The sequence below is a fragment of the Scyliorhinus canicula genome, chromosome 4 (genome assembly GCF_902713615.1).
Source record: "Scyliorhinus canicula chromosome 4, sScyCan1.1, whole genome shotgun sequence".
NCBI lineage: Eukaryota > Metazoa > Chordata > Chondrichthyes > Carcharhiniformes > Scyliorhinidae > Scyliorhinus > Scyliorhinus canicula.
Genome location: NC_052149.1, coordinates 43,938,462 through 43,953,825, shown reverse-complemented (window position 1 = coordinate 43,953,825; position 15,364 = coordinate 43,938,462). Strand labels below are relative to the sequence as shown.

The 15,364-nt window shown below is 38.5% G+C and overlaps 2 protein-coding genes across 9 annotated transcripts in view; one reads left to right on the top strand and one right to left on the bottom strand.

Moving 5' to 3' along the window:
• The window catches only part of LOC119964533 (ERI1 exoribonuclease 3-like), a 498,848-nt gene extending 496,311 nt beyond the window's left edge, over positions 1-2,537 (bottom strand). The window contains exon 1 of the mRNA XM_038794156.1: positions 2,134-2,537. The gene's annotated coding sequence lies outside the window, so the exon portion shown is untranslated. The remainder of the gene's footprint in view (positions 1-2,133) is intronic.
• A 2,517-nt stretch (positions 2,538-5,054) lies between these two features.
• Positions 5,055-15,364, top strand: part of rnf220a (ring finger protein 220a) — a 554,594-nt gene continuing 544,284 nt past the window's right edge. For 3 of the 8 annotated variants that reach the window (XM_038794119.1, XM_038794117.1, XM_038794123.1), the window contains exons 1-2: positions 5,057-5,338; positions 6,409-7,149. In XM_038794119.1, coding sequence (XP_038650047.1) covers positions 6,522-7,149 — 628 coding nt within the window. In that variant the 5' untranslated portion in view covers positions 5,057-5,338; positions 6,409-6,521. Of the gene's footprint in view, positions 5,343-6,408; positions 7,150-15,364 lie in introns of all 8 variants that reach the window. The other 5 variants (XM_038794125.1, XM_038794124.1, XM_038794120.1 and 2 more) reach the window with 4 other exon arrangements.

Here is a 15,364-nt window from a genome sequence, read left to right as displayed (position 1 = left end):
GTGGTGTGTGACCCTTTGTGTGTGACAGAGAAGGGTTGAGGGTGTGTTTGTATGGTGTCTCAGAGAGGGCTTCTGATGGTGGGTATGTGACACTCTGTGTGAGAGAGAGGTTGTGTCTATGTGTGTGAGTTTAAAAAAATAATAATAATCTTTATTGTTGAGATTGTGGCTGTGTGTCCCTGTGTGTGTGAAAGAGGGGTTGTGGCTGTGTGATCATGTGTGTGCGAGAGAGGGGTTGTGTGTGTCTGTGACCATGTCTGGCTGTGTGTGTGTGAGAAAAGGATTGTGGGTATGGGTGAGATCCTGTGTGTGACTCTGTATGTGTGTGTGTGTGCCAAAAGTGTAAAACTAACCTGACAAAAGTGGCCTAATTTAAATGTGATCCTCCTCCTATACATTCAATGTTTTATAGATAAAATAGCAAACCTTGCCCTGCTATTTCTCACAGTAGTTGGTAGATATGGCATTTTATAACAGGTTCCATAAATAAAAAGGAAAACTACAAAAAAATAAGTTATATACACTGTGCTTCTTGCAAGATTTTTAACATATTACAAGATCTCCCATGAGCTGGTTTAGCTCACTGAGGCTGGTTTAGCTCACTGGGCTAAATCACTGGCTTTTAAAGCAGACCAGCAGCATGGTTCGATTCCCATACCATACTCCCCGGACAGGCGCCGGAATGTGGCGACTCGGGGCTTTTCACAGTAACTTCATTGAAGCCTACTTCTGACAATAAGCGATTTTCATTTCATTTCATTAATTACTCACGGTGGGTGAATGAAGATGGGTACAAGGCCAAATATTATTCCCAGTAACATGGACTAAGTAGCATGAATGCTGACTTTGGAATGGAATGGTGTCCTGGAATAGAGTACAAGTGCCGACCAGTATTTTGAAAGGGGCCAAATGTCCAGGCATACTGAAGTAGGTCCTGTACCACAGCCGGAGTAAACTTGGGATCATTGGGGAGAGGAGTCTCAGGATGTGGTATCAATGGACTAGGTGCCTTCTGAGGTCTAAGGCACTGTAAATGTGATCAAGTTGACTGTGAGCAATGCCAGAACTCCCAGGGTCTGGAAGTTATGGGAAGGGGGATTCGGTGGAAACATCTTAGATGTTTGGACATGATAAATTGCCCTTAATGTCCAAAATTGCCCTTAGTGTTGGGTGGGGTTACTGGGTTATGGGGATAGGGTGGCAGTGTTAACCTTGGGTAGGGTGCTCTTTCCAGGAGCCGGTGCAGACTCGATGGACCGAATGGCCTCCTTCTGCACTGTAAATTCTATGATCTATGATCTTTCTCTTAGCTTGAAGCACATAAACGTCACATTTCCAACCCAAAGAAGGCCCCCTCACTCAAAATAAATTTGGACTTCACAAGTGAAAAAGTAAGAATGATTAGAAAACACTCTAAAGTCGTAAGAGAGATAAAACAATGCATCTGTATCCACAAAGAATGGGCACGTCTCATTTGAACCTTGATTGATTTATTAATTCTGAAGCTAAATTATGTGGGGGTTGGTTGGCGAGATGTGGTGCAGAACGATGCCGGTTCAGGCTGTGCTTGCTTTAAGGCGTGCTCACTCCTTGCATTGCATGTTTGATGCTGTCTCCTTAAACTACATAACCAACAGTATATATCTCGAACAAGATACCCATGGTCCCTGGTGGACTATGGTTAATGATCCTAAATTATAAACTCTGAAATGTTCAGCGGGTACGAAGTCTGTTGCATCAAAAAGTTATTTCGTTTCACAGGTGAAACAAATCCAGTAACATGTCACTGTCCCGAAGAGATATAGTTGGCGAAAGCGGAATTTCCCCGACCAGCGACAATTCCTGATGAAGTGATAGCAAAATCACCCTCAAAGGATGATCAGCAGAAATGTGCAACTGACGAAAACCTTCACAAACTATCAAAACTGCCACTCCACGAGGGCCTGGGCACAGGAAAAGTCGCTCTTACATATCCAATCGCAAGTTTATTACTGTTGTTGGAGTCTCCGCATTTTTTTTTGTGTATAAACGTTGCTCATCCCTAAGACCCGGGATGACACCAACGCCACACGTTTCCTGAGCTCACAAACAAACCGACAATAAAGTCAAAGCAGCTCACGGCCATTTACTCACCCTATCCTGCTTGCCGCGAAGCCGGCCTTTGACCCGATTCATTACTGACAGCTCCGGCAGCCAATCGGCGCCCAGGCCGCCGATGGAGGTTCCAGACACCAACCAATAGGGTTGCCGGAGAGTTCGGGAAGGCGGGCCATTAGCGTCCCTCCTGCGTTTCAAACGGTCGCCAGCAGGTTTGGTTGAGGAGGAGGAGGAGGAAAAATCAAGATGGCGGCGTTGCTGTTTGGGACGGCCGAGCCTGGCCCTCTGGGAGTTGTAGTCCCGCAGTGAGCAGCGCCCCCACCCCGCGCCAAACCCGGCACAACTTTCAACTTTCCAGTTCATTCAGAGACACTCTGACTTCCCAACTCCGAAAGGGTTGGTAACGTCGATGAGCATCCTCGGTCGCCAGTTTTATTAAACACATCTGCGTTTTGTATCTGCGTTTTGTTTTGCTTCTTAATTGACACTTGTAACGTTATTTTTCTTTTGGCCCAGTGCTGACTTTTGATAGTTTATCGATTTGTTTTTAAACAAGATGATTCAGCAACTGAATTTAATGTTCGAGGCGATGCCAAAGTCCTTATGACAGGTGAATGCAGACCGGCAATAGTCAGAACCATGAAGTGAACAAGTACCCAGTCCCCAAATATTAATGACAGTAAATCATAAACCCCTCACTGTCCCGCTCTTTCTCTCTCTCTAATCTGTCACTCTGTTGTAAATGTGATGTTGCGAGTGCATCAAGTTTCACATTAAATTAAAAAGACTACAGGTGCCGAACGCCTTTCAGTAGCTGAGATTTATTTAATGCTCAGAGTTCTGGGAGTTGTAGTCATATTTATTGCCCACGTCCCATTCGACAGGCGCAAAGAAATGGTGAACTGCCAGGTATTTGCACTGGGTTTTTCTGTATGATGCCGCGAATTTCCAAATAATTTTAAAACATTGTTGCCACTTAACAATCAGGATTCATAGCGAAGTTTTAATTAATATCAAAGGTGCGTCTGGCGATTTGAGAAGTTTAAAACTTTTTTTCTGAGCTCCAGCCAAAAAATTACAGTCTCTATCAATTATTTATGGAACTATTGATGCTGTGTAATTCGTAAGTAAGAAAAGTCTTACCATATTAACAAAATTACTTTGTCACTTATTTTCTAAGGTTTGATTGAATCAATTACAATATAATTATTTGATAATTTGGTGTAATTTATCCCGAAATAACTCGAATATAAAAATGTATCACCTTTCTCGTGCTGATAATGGCACTGGGACATCTGGATGCTAAAGGGGTTACAGTATTTTTCTTTTGTGTTGCAACTACCAGCTTATGCATCGATTTTTTAAATTGGTTGGGGTAAATCTGAGTGTATATTTTGTTGTATGCTGTAATATATTTGTACTGTCAGCTAGTTCTTTATTCAAGCTCCTTGGTACTGTTAAGCTGTTCACATTCAATGGGAAACTGAGATAATTAATAATGTTAGGTATTGATTTTTTGGTGTTTGTTGAAATACAGGCTTATATAGGCCATCAAAAGGGTTAGTGCAACATTAATAGATACACCCGCAGTGCAAATTTATCAATCTCAGTATGGCTTTACTTTTATATTTTTGGTACAATTAGTTGATGGATTTTGAAAATAATGTTTCTCAGAATGTCTTTTCAGGTCCGGCCTCTTTCACTGGGGACCCTGTCCGGAGCTCAGAGAAGGAACTTTAATCTGGGAACTTTTGAACTCATTTTGAAATGGTTTTATTAGTGAAGTCTTCCCCTTACCGCCTTCCCAATGTACATTAGTCAGTTGGATCGGTTACTGTAGTTTGCAGGAACGTTTAGAGTATGGCAAAGAGAGTAACAAATTCTCGAAGAAGACTGGAAATAGACTAGAAAGTTAGGGTTGGAACAGGACTTTTATGTTTAAGAATAAAGCAAACGAAACGGTGAAGAACGGGTGGGTGAAGCAAAAGGAGGCAGACGAAGCACAAAACAGAAAATCGATGAAACAGAACACACCAAGGAAAACGGGGTTAAATGGAGCCGACAATGATCAAAATCATGTGCATGAATGCACTGAGAGAGCGCCAGGGAAAGAAAAAAAGGAAATTCAGAAATCCGGGCAAGTGAAGAGGGCAGGAGGGAAACACTACAACAGACGACATCGAAATTCTGCACGTACAGCAAAGAAAGTGGGAAGGTTGTATAGAAAGGGATGAGGGAAGGCCATAAAACAGAAAAAAAAGCAAAAGAGAAGCAAAAGGAGACAAGAAAGTCAGCAGATCCAAGTAAAACGCCGGGGTGCTCAGAAGAGAATAGATGTGGGTTTTTTTAAATTCGAATCTTTATATGTGGTAAAGCATAATAAAGAATGGAGATGAGCAAGTAAATGCCAAAGGGTAAAAACAAAAGAACTCCGTAGAATGACAAAGAAAACAAGAACGCGAAAGGAAATCAAAATAGAACGGGACGCAATGTAAAACAAGACAGCTAGAAATAAAGGGAAATACACATCGCACAGACGCGCCGAGGAGTTTATATACTTTTCACAAGTAAAACCAGTTAAAAATAGGAAATGTTAAACACACGGACAATAGAAAGAATAATGGAATGATAGATGTTTAAGCAAATACAAAAGACGTCTAAATATAAACTCTGCATGTGAAATGGAAAAGGCAAGATTGCATCCATGAACCGGAAGCAGGAAAACCATAAGGGGTAGCAAGAGGATGCATGGAGCTAAACAATTAAGAAAGGCAAAGGGAGGAATAGAAAAGAAGAGTACAGAAAGAAGGCGAAGAGCGGGCGATAAAGCGATGAGTGAGAACTACAATTCCCAGGTGCCTGTGTGAAGACAATGCGGCTGCGCAGTAGACTGGCTCGGTCTGCGCTGCTATATTGCTGTCCCGGTGAATGAGTTCTGAAATTGACACACACACATATACACACACACACACATACACACACACAGGCACACTGAGCCAAGCGGAGCAGCAGCAACGCAACATTCCTCCTCTGATCGGACTCGGGATAGGGATCCCTCTGTGCATGTAATCAACACCATCCTCCAACAGGAGACTTCATTCACACACACGCACCGTATTTCCAGACTTCCACTCCACAGCCCTTGTATACTAAAGGAGAGTTTTACCAAAAGAAATAAATCCTTTTTTTTCCGCGTATATGTGTTCTATTATAAAAAGTGAAAGCAACCTTGGGAATTAAAGTAAGTACAGTAATGCAGAAATGTGTCTGTGATGTCTTGTCTCCAACTTTGTACGGAAGTCATTGTTTACATGCTTCACGATCTGTATGTGTTGGTGCGTGCACCTTGCAATAAAAACATACTGGAGTAAAAGTAGTTTAGTCCAGACAGTTTGCGGTCATTGCTTGTATTATAACCTACCGCTTTAACTATTTAATGCCTTATTTATAACAAATTGCGCTATGCTGAACTGAAGTGCGAATTGTATTCACTTATCTAATATGTAGTGATATGTGTTATTGATAATTCTTTATGGCATAACTGTTTAGTGTTTCGTGACGTTAACTATTTCTAGGTGATCGCTACTAAATATCATTAAATTAGCTGCTTAATTGGCCTCAGTTTCAAAGTTGCAATGAATTATCTGGCTCTGGGTGTTATTAATCTTGATAGTCGTAACAAAAGTAGCAACTGGGTTTTTCGGTGTCTTGATGCCTGACGACTAGAAAGGTATGGGATGATTTAGTGTCGGTACATTTCGATTTTTGGCTGGAGTCCTGCTTTCTCTCTTTTTTACCAGCGCTGTCATTCGTTATTAGTTACTATTGATCGCTTAGCAAAGTGATAACTGAACTAAAATTAATGTCAATTCTACCGCGTAAATCAATACCGCTAAGTTATTTTAAACCTTATTTTCCTAACCATGTGGTAAATTAAAAATCCAAAAGATAAATATATTTGTCTAAAAAAGAAAACCTAAAAAGCGACTGCTTTCATTTTTTAGGGTGAGTAGAATTTTGGGAGCAAATAACTGCTTAATCAGTAGCCGCCTCTTGTGATTTCGGAGCAATAAATGCATTTTTGATCACAGGGCTGCAGAGGTTCTGTTATTTGGGGTCAGTCTTTAAGCCCGTGACACTTTGACATCAGAGTGTATTAAGTATAGATTTTCATAATTACTGTGGTCAAATAGTACCTAATCTATACAAGCGTCAGAATGCTTGTAATGGGGTATATACATGTGTGTATATAGAGAGATGGCGAGAAGAGTGTGTATGTGAATATTTATTTTTGTGCTCTCTATTAAACAGGGTCTATCAAGCTGTGGTGGTAATGATGTCACCTTGCTCTTTATAAAGCCAGCCTTGCCTGCATTTGAGAAGGTCATTATATAATTCTGGTTCCAGCGAGCAAAGAGTTTCCAATGGACTTGCACAGAACAGCTTTCAAGATGGAGAATTCTTCCTACCTCCCTAATCCCCTTGCATCTCCAGCTTTGATGGTCCTTGCCTCTACAGCAGAGGCCAGCCGAGATGCCTCCATCTCCTGCCAGCAGCCTAGACCCTTTGGAGTACCTGTCTCTGTGGATAAAGATGTCCACATTCCCTTCACTAATGGTTCCTATACCTTTGCCTCGATGTACCATCGTCAGGGCGGGGTGCCAGGGGCCTTCCCGAACCGGGATTTCCCCCCTCAGCTTTTACATCTGCACCATCAATTTGCACCTCCAAATCTGGACTGTACCCCAATCAGCATGCTGAACCACAGTGGCGTTGGGGCATTCCGACCTTTTGCCTCCGCTGAAGACAGAGACAGTTACCAGTCAGCCTTTACACCTGCCAAAAGACTAAAGAACTGCCATGAAACCGAATCCCCCCATCTGAGGTTTTCGGACTCTGAGGGCAAGGAGTACGAGTTCACAACCCAGCTCCCGTCCAGTTCCCCCAGTTCACTGAAGCTAGATGACACCGGAAAAAAGGTCTTTGCTGTGTCAGGTCTCATCTCCGACCGAGAAAACTCAGCAAGCCCTGAAGAAAGTCGAAATGAGAGATGTAAGTGTTCTTTTACTTGTTTTAACTACTTTGGGCCTTATATATTGTCCAAATTGAAATTTTCAGCATCTACCCCGAACTTGTGGCAAAAACTAAAAATGCACAGCATATTTCACTATATTTAGACTTTCTTGAATAATGTTTCATATTTTAGTGTGTTAGTTGTGCTTGCTAAGTTAATTCTGTACCTGAAAGAACATGTTATTGCATATTAATATGTTTATTAATTTAAAGTCAAAGCAACTTAAACTTTCAGAACAGTTGTAATTGTTTTCAATGAAACCAGAAGCTGAAATATGTGGGTGACATCTAAAGTTACTGTTTCTTGTCCATCTATCACATTTCATCTTGTGTGCTATAATTTCATTTGGGGGATATATGTTCTACACGATGCAGATATTTGTTTGCCAGGTTTTTCCTGGCCTACAATTTAAGGTAAAACTAAGCAAAACAAACAATTTTATCTTCCAGTGATTAAAACCTTCTGAAAGAATTAAGTGTTGATCATGTCTCCTGTGCGCAACTGATGGTTTAACTATTCATTTAAAGAAAGATTTGTTATCATTGACAATCTTCAGCTTGCACCATGCTGCAATCCGAATGAGGGTAAAAGACCCTGTAACTGAGAGGAAACCATTCAATACATCGGCATTGTGATATTTGTCGAATTAAAATGCAATTTTAGAAGTTTGTGGGCGCTCATCAGCAGTCTGAGAAGAAAGGTGGTGCTTAGAGGGTGAGGTGATAATGAGTGATAAGTTAACAAGGTTCAGCTGTGGGAAGCTACTGACTTTTGTGACTGTTTGTTTTGGTTGAAGAAAGAGTAAGAGGCGGCAAGGGAAACCAGAGAAAAGTGAGAATAATAATAGAATTGAAAAAGACAGGCAGAAAGTGAAAGGAACGTTTAACAAAGTCAGTAACACGCAATTGAACTACAAGGCTATTAGAGAAATGGATGAAAATACAAACAGACTCACCAACCTGACTTTAAAAGTTTAGACTGTAGAATGTAATTCAGTAGGGCGACATTATGGTAAAGAATGAGTGATTAATCTGCACTCATTGAGTCAGAATCTAGGCCTCTATCTTCCTTCCTGAGCAGTTAACAAAAAAAAAATCCTTAAAACAACAAAACATGGATGTCTTTGCTTCCTTCCTGACAGGACCAACCTGGTTGGTTTTCTTCTTCATAAATTTCTTTTGATTTATTGGGTAAACAAGTTGGAGCAAGGGTGTATGGGATGGTAAATGATATGGGAAGTCGCACAGATTGAAATATATGGTAATATTATTTTCTTTTGCTGCAAGTAAACTTTGGCAAGGACATTCTTAATAATCATATGGACAACGGAGTGTTTTGCAGCACTTAACCAGATGTGAAAAGGCTGATCTTTTCAGCTCTCCCCACTGGTTTTCAACTGGCATCCCTTTCACATTTCTTTAAGTGCTTCCCTCCCCTCTTTTCCTCTACCTCTTCTTATGGTAATGACAGCCACTAATATGGAAAAATCGAGAGGAAGAAGGCAGTAGTGGATCGGCTTTGAGCACTTGCTGAGAGCCGGTATTATACAGCCCTCGTCTTTAAGCCTGTGGTGTAGCAAAAAGGATTTGAGGGTTGTTGGAATGAATATTGAGGTGCGAAGGAGATAAGAGAAAGGACAATTGGCCTTTAACACTGTGCCATTTGTTATAAGGCTGAGGTGTGAGTTGACACAGTTAAAAAAAACTACCTCACCCGATGCTGTGTATTAAATTACATGCAGCTGGATTAAGGACGTCCTTTTAAGCAGATAAATATGCATTGGCAGCTTTATATGATTGTAAATAAGAATGCTGAGGGAAACAAATGTGGTAGAGGAAATGGTTGCAAGAGCCCTCAAATAGTTTGCTTGTATCCAAGATATGTACATTATTTTAAAACTGATTTTATAGATGCCGACTTGCTTGACATCTGCAAAGTGTAATCAGCCAAATACACACCCAAAGCCGTTGTTTCATATAAAAGCATCATTAAACCTCTTCTCCGATATTCCAAGCCATCTGCTTTAGTTTTTTAAAATTCTTTTAATCTCTCAACCAAGATGAGAACTATATATGTCTATTTTGTGGACGATGAAAAACAACTGTGTCAAAAAACAGAAGCCTGATTTGTTACAAGTAACTTTGCTAAAACTTATATCACTGATTTTGCTGGAAAATTCAAGCAGCAGTTCAATCTACTTACAAGTCAAATTTAACCAGACATTCCTTTACTTATCCAATTTTTTTCAGGGAGTGGTTAATAATATTTGCATTATAATTTTAGTTTTTAAGAATGGCTCTCAAATGTGAATGCTTAAAATGGATCATTATCAATATTTTAAAATTTCATTTGATTTTTAAACATTGACAGTAATGTGACATTTTTTCAACGATGTTTGTTATTAAAATTGTTAATGATGTCAGTTAAACAAGCTATACATTTGTAGCTTTATCTATTCAACTGTCTCAGATTACTATTTATTGCAATAGCTACTTTTAGTTAACACTGATTGCATTGCACAACTGTATAGGATAAATGGTTGAATTACAAAGTGGAGTTTCATTACAAAGGCTGTAGTCTGAAATATTGCAGCTAAATGGTAATATGTATGGAATTTTTGGGGGCTGCCAGAGGCTTAGTACGCAGATCTGTCACTTTCCTTGAGCAACAACCCTGACGACCTCTATTCAAAGTGCCATCGATTTCCTTTCTTTTTTTCTTCCCAAAAAATCTGTTACAAGACTGCTGCCAAGGGAGTGCCTGCTCACTTGCAGCATAACATTTCTCCTCTTTTAAATACCATTGTGCAAAAATAAAAATGCTACCAATACAAACTTTGAAAATTTTTCCTCCAGATAAAAAAAATCTCAGTAGATAGTGAAATGCCTCAGATTTCCAGTTTCCCATTATTATAAGAGGCTCGGACATTTTCTTTTTTTTAAAGCCTGGTTTAAAGGAATTTATTTATTAAGCTAAACACAGTGCTTTCTGATTAGTAAGCTGTTCCAAGACAAATACCAAGAATTTCCATTTGTTAAAGCAGTTTGTAATGTATGTGATTCAGGGCTTGAGCACATATTTTAAAGAGGAAGCCTGCATGGTAGCCTGCATATAATGTATTTCCTGGTCAATTTTGATCTTTTTTGAATTTCCATAGTCTAGCAAAATATTTGTCTTTAATATTTCAGTACACTTAGGAAGTTACAAAAGGACCAGTAAAATAGACAACATATCACTAAAGAGTAACAGTAACTCCTGACCTAAGACTTTGAATAAATATAACTATAATGAGAAAGAAATAGTTTTTTAAAAAATGAAAAAAATTAGGAAATCTGAAGTTTTTTGTTTTGATCTGATAGCTTATATTAAGATTTTATTTGACCTTTCACACAATCATTCACATTCAACTTGCTACTTTCACTGCAACATAGAATAAAAAACTTTGTGTACTCTTGTACATAATGAATGGCTTTTGAACACAGACTCAGCACCATGTGAACAAGTCCAACATTTGTTTAACTAAAAGTTGGGGGGGGGGCAGGCATTTCAGGAATTGTTTCGTTTCTGAGCGATCAGTGATCACTGTTGGTGAAGACGATGGAGGGGGTGATAGGTGGGGTGACAGATATCTTCCCAAACCCATAGTCTGTGTAAAGCTATGCGTGTAAAGTGTTAGCTTTGGGATAAAAACAAACGGCTTCTCAGATGCTAACAATCGATGGCAGTGTTGCTGTACTACATTTTGTTAGTCCCTGTGCAGTGTTGTTTCATGTTTTTACCTTTATTTTTCATTTCAAAGTGCTCTGTTCACAGCTAGTGGCCCAATTTAAATTTTTGTTGCAGAATTCATGGCAAAGTGGGGCGTCTATCTTGTCTAGTCCATGTTTTATTTGTAAATGCCTCATTTCTCTGTAGGGGTACTATCTCTGTCTGGCAAAACATCTTTATTCTCATCAATTACTGCTCATTTGCCCTCTGTCTACATTTGTGCAATGTGTCTGGTCTACAGAGGCTGAAGGAGAGCTTGATGTTCAGTCAGTAAACCCACCAGGGAGACTTGGTCAGTATCCTTAGCTCTCTCCGACAGCATGATAACGCATACAATGAAGCAGACTACTGTCAGAAAGCAAGCTAGCATTACACCACAGTTGTAATCACTTTTGCCTCTCAAATCCAAATAATTTTCATTGTGATCATGCTTCTCACAGATTATAAATTGATAAATTTCTACTGTTTAAAAAATCCTGAATAGCTGATGGCATAATTTTGTGTTTTCCAAATGACAGCCACAATTATTGTATTCTTAAGCACTTTTTTACACCGTAATATGATACTTATTTCACGTTTTGCTAAATAAAAACTGTAATGATTGTTCATTATTTATGAATGAAATAAGCTTAATATATTTGCTGTGAATTATGGATAAACCATTTTACCACATTTATTTCAAAAACATTTCAATTGCATACATATTTTTGCACCCAGTTGAACATATTATTAAAATGGAGAATGAAATTGTACTGAAAATCTCAAGGTAGTTTTCAACTGTTGCTCCCTTAGTGCTGGTACTAAATTGGCAACATTCAAACAATGAACTGCGAAAATATTTTTTTGCTATTCTTTTCCATAAAAATAATTGTTGTTCTTGCTACAATTATAGATTTTCACACAAATGTTCGGTCATTGGTACAAAATGCATTTTCTTGTATTGAGAAAATATCATATCTTTCCAAAAAAAATGAACACCATACTGGCATTTCTAAGCTAATAATTGATAAGTCCCTTAAATGTAAACCTTCTAGAAACAAAATAACCTTGTCGGAGTGTAACTATGACGTGCGCAACAAAAGGGGAAAGAGAAACATATCAAATCCTGCCGGTTCGTGGCCACGTGGAAGTAAAAACCTATTTACAGTGTTTTTCATGAGAGTTCATCAATAAACTGAAAAATGCTCTTTCCGGTCTCAAAAACAATACATTTCATACTGAAAACTATAATCTTTTACGGGTTAATAAATATAACATACATGTTGTCAAAAGCCACAGATCTTTGCAACAGGTTTGCCTGTTGCTTGCCAGTTAGTTTTTTTTAATTCAGCGAGTATCTTGTCCCTTTTTTGTGAAAAATGGGTAGCAGCTGCTCTGGTGGGCTGTGTATCGTGAGTATAATTCAGTGGCTCGATTGTGTCTCTCTGCTTGTGTGCGAGAGGGAGAGAAAGAGCCATCCCTTTGTTTCCTTTGTGAGAGCCAGGTGACAGAGCCAGTGTTGAGAGGGCAGAAAAATAGCAACCGGCAGTTCTCTGGCAGCCGAGATCAAAGAAGAAGGCAGGAGGTCTTTTCAAATTGGGGGCCCTGGTGTTGAAGCTATAATCACAGCTTACAGCCAGCCAGTTTCTGAAAGATACTAGCCTGGAAAAGAAAAAAAACTTTCCAGGAGCTAAGATAGTTAATTAAAACCAGCAAACAGGTGCCCTAACAGCAGCAGTGAATCAAATCATAAAGTTTTACAATGGAACAGTTTCTTTAAAGATACTGGCGGAAAAAAAAGGCAAAAGAATTGGCTTCACCTTGCATGTGGCACATGCCATTTACAAGCTCAGAGGCTTTTGGAAAGAATATAAACACTTACAGTTTGTTCGCAGAGTCTTGCAGATTTAATATATTAAAATGTCCCTTTCGCTTCTGCTGCAAATCAAGCAGCTGTTTTAGTTTATTCAAAAAAAAGACCGTGGTTAATGCAAAATCAGCAGTGGTGCAGGGCTTATAAGAAAAAGATCAATCATGGAGTGGGGTGATAAATTAGACACATCAGCGAAAGAGAACACCTTAAATCGAGCTGGCTAGGTGACGGGGGAATGCGTGTTGAAGGATGGTGGCTGCTTGTGTTTTTCAATAAATAGAAACATCACATTGAATGGAGCAAAGCAGCCATTTGAGTTTAGAATCTGGTAAATCTCTTTGTCCCAATTTTAATATTATTTTATACAATTTCATAATTGTACCGGACTAAGAATTAATTGCTGAAAATGCCAATGTTATTTTCTGCAAAATGACCAAAAGTAAATGTAAAGTAAAAGTAAATCTATTCATCAAAATAAGTTAATTGTTTGAGCAAAATCATTTTTATTCATTATCATTTAAGAAATAATACATTTGGCTTCGTCCCTTGTACTCTGAATTTGATTTGGAGCTCATGAATTAATGAGGGAGTTTAAAAAATAGCATTCTTGTTGATAATTATGTAAAGTGCAAATTTAAAAGTAATTAGATCAAGGACAACAGGTTACTGAGTTGTTAATCACACAAGAAACCCAGTGAATTCACCCCAGCTAAAATGCACTCATTCATTTCCCTCAGGAAGACAGCTCATCACTTACATTTCTGATAGACAAGATTTTAGTCCTCTTCAGCCCAACTGTGGAAAAAACAAGAAAAGTTGGTATTCATATTAACCAGGCTGCCAACTCTACCCAAACAGATTGCCTTTAGGAGTATTGATTGAGATAGTCAGAGCTTCGGGTTCCAAACGGATGAGGTGAGTGGTGGGGGAGAATTAAAACTAAATATTAGTAAAAATTGCCCTCTTCCCTTTTTTCGCCTCATTGCAGTCAATAAATTAAAATAAATGATTCCTCCATTATAGTACAGGTTGAGTCACTTAACATCTTTTTCAAGAAATTAAGGAAACAGTGAATGGCTCGCTTATTTATTAATGAATTTTTGTGCTCAAATAGCTAAGCAATTCATTCCTTGGTTTTGTCCTACAGCTTTATAGTTCTAATTATTGAACTGCCCTTATGACCAGGAATTAATTTCTGTGTGGCCTAAAGTATTTTAAAAATTTATTTCCATAACAATTTTAAATAGACTGAAAAACGCAGTTGAGGGAAGGTGATAAGGGGTTACCACTCTGATGTCATAGTATGAATCCCAATAGTTATGTACTTGTTAAATTAATGGATCACATTTTCTTCGTTACCTCCCTATGATAAATTAATTGTAATGATGACTGGCTTCATTATGAGGTCTATGCTGTTGCTTGTAATCTGGGCAACAGTTTTAGATTTTTTTTTGTTTCTTTTTCCTTGTTTCATTTAAAGTGTCCTGTAATTACAGGGGTGTTGGCATATGTGGGGAGGGTGATATGATTTATCCTGCACAGACAGCCATGACACAGCTGTTTGGAAGATAAAATAGTACAACCGTGTAGCTACAAAATGCTCTCCTTAATATACCTCATTAAAAGCAGGCTGCGATAAGTCAGCCAAGCAATGAATAAAATCTATTGCCTATGTAGAGAACAGATATCTTAGTACTTTCAGAGCTTTTTTGTGTGTGTGTGTGTGTGTTTATGACATGATAATAGCTTGATGGAGAAAAATTATGTCTTGTTTTCTTCTTTTTCCCTTCTGCCTGTGAGTGAAAGCAGATAGCATGTAGTGCTTCCCAGTAATTAGTAAATCTTTCAAGAGTGACAGAAAGGAATATTTGATTTTGAGGATTGTTCTAAGTACTGTCATGATGTATCAATTTGACCTTTAGTTATCTGACTACCTTAAAATCAAAGTCTCATTGTTCCTTTCTTTCCATTATCATCAATAGACCATATTTAAATCTGGAACATTAGAAATATAATTTGGCTCTGATTGGCTTTTAAGTCAAGTTTCACCATGTTTTTTTTCTGTTTGAATATTATAGTAATCAAGCTTGGAAGGCAGCGGTGTCTACGTTGCTCCTGTTAAAAATAGCGGAAACTGGTGTGAATTTTGTAATATAGGATCATTGGGGCTTTAAGAATTGGGAAATCTTCCATCCGCTATTTTGAGGTATTGCTAGGTTATGACATTCAATTCAGAGTTGTTTGTATCTGCTCACTGTAAATAGTCACTTTGGAATTATTACCCAACTAGGTTATTTTGACATCGTGCAATGATTTTGTTGTGCATGGGATACTAGAATTCTTGTCATTACATATAAGAGTGACTGTCTTCCTGCCATGGTATAATATTTATTTGTGTAAGTATACACAGAATAAATGTGGATACCAAGCTAAGCATAGGGAACAGGTATTTTTTTAAACACCTTTTTTAATAGAAGGAAGCAGAGCCTCTTGTTGCCACACTCGGAGAATGAGCATTTTTTTCTAAAAGAATACTCAATGAATAAGGACACTTTTGTGTGAGTAAAAACTGC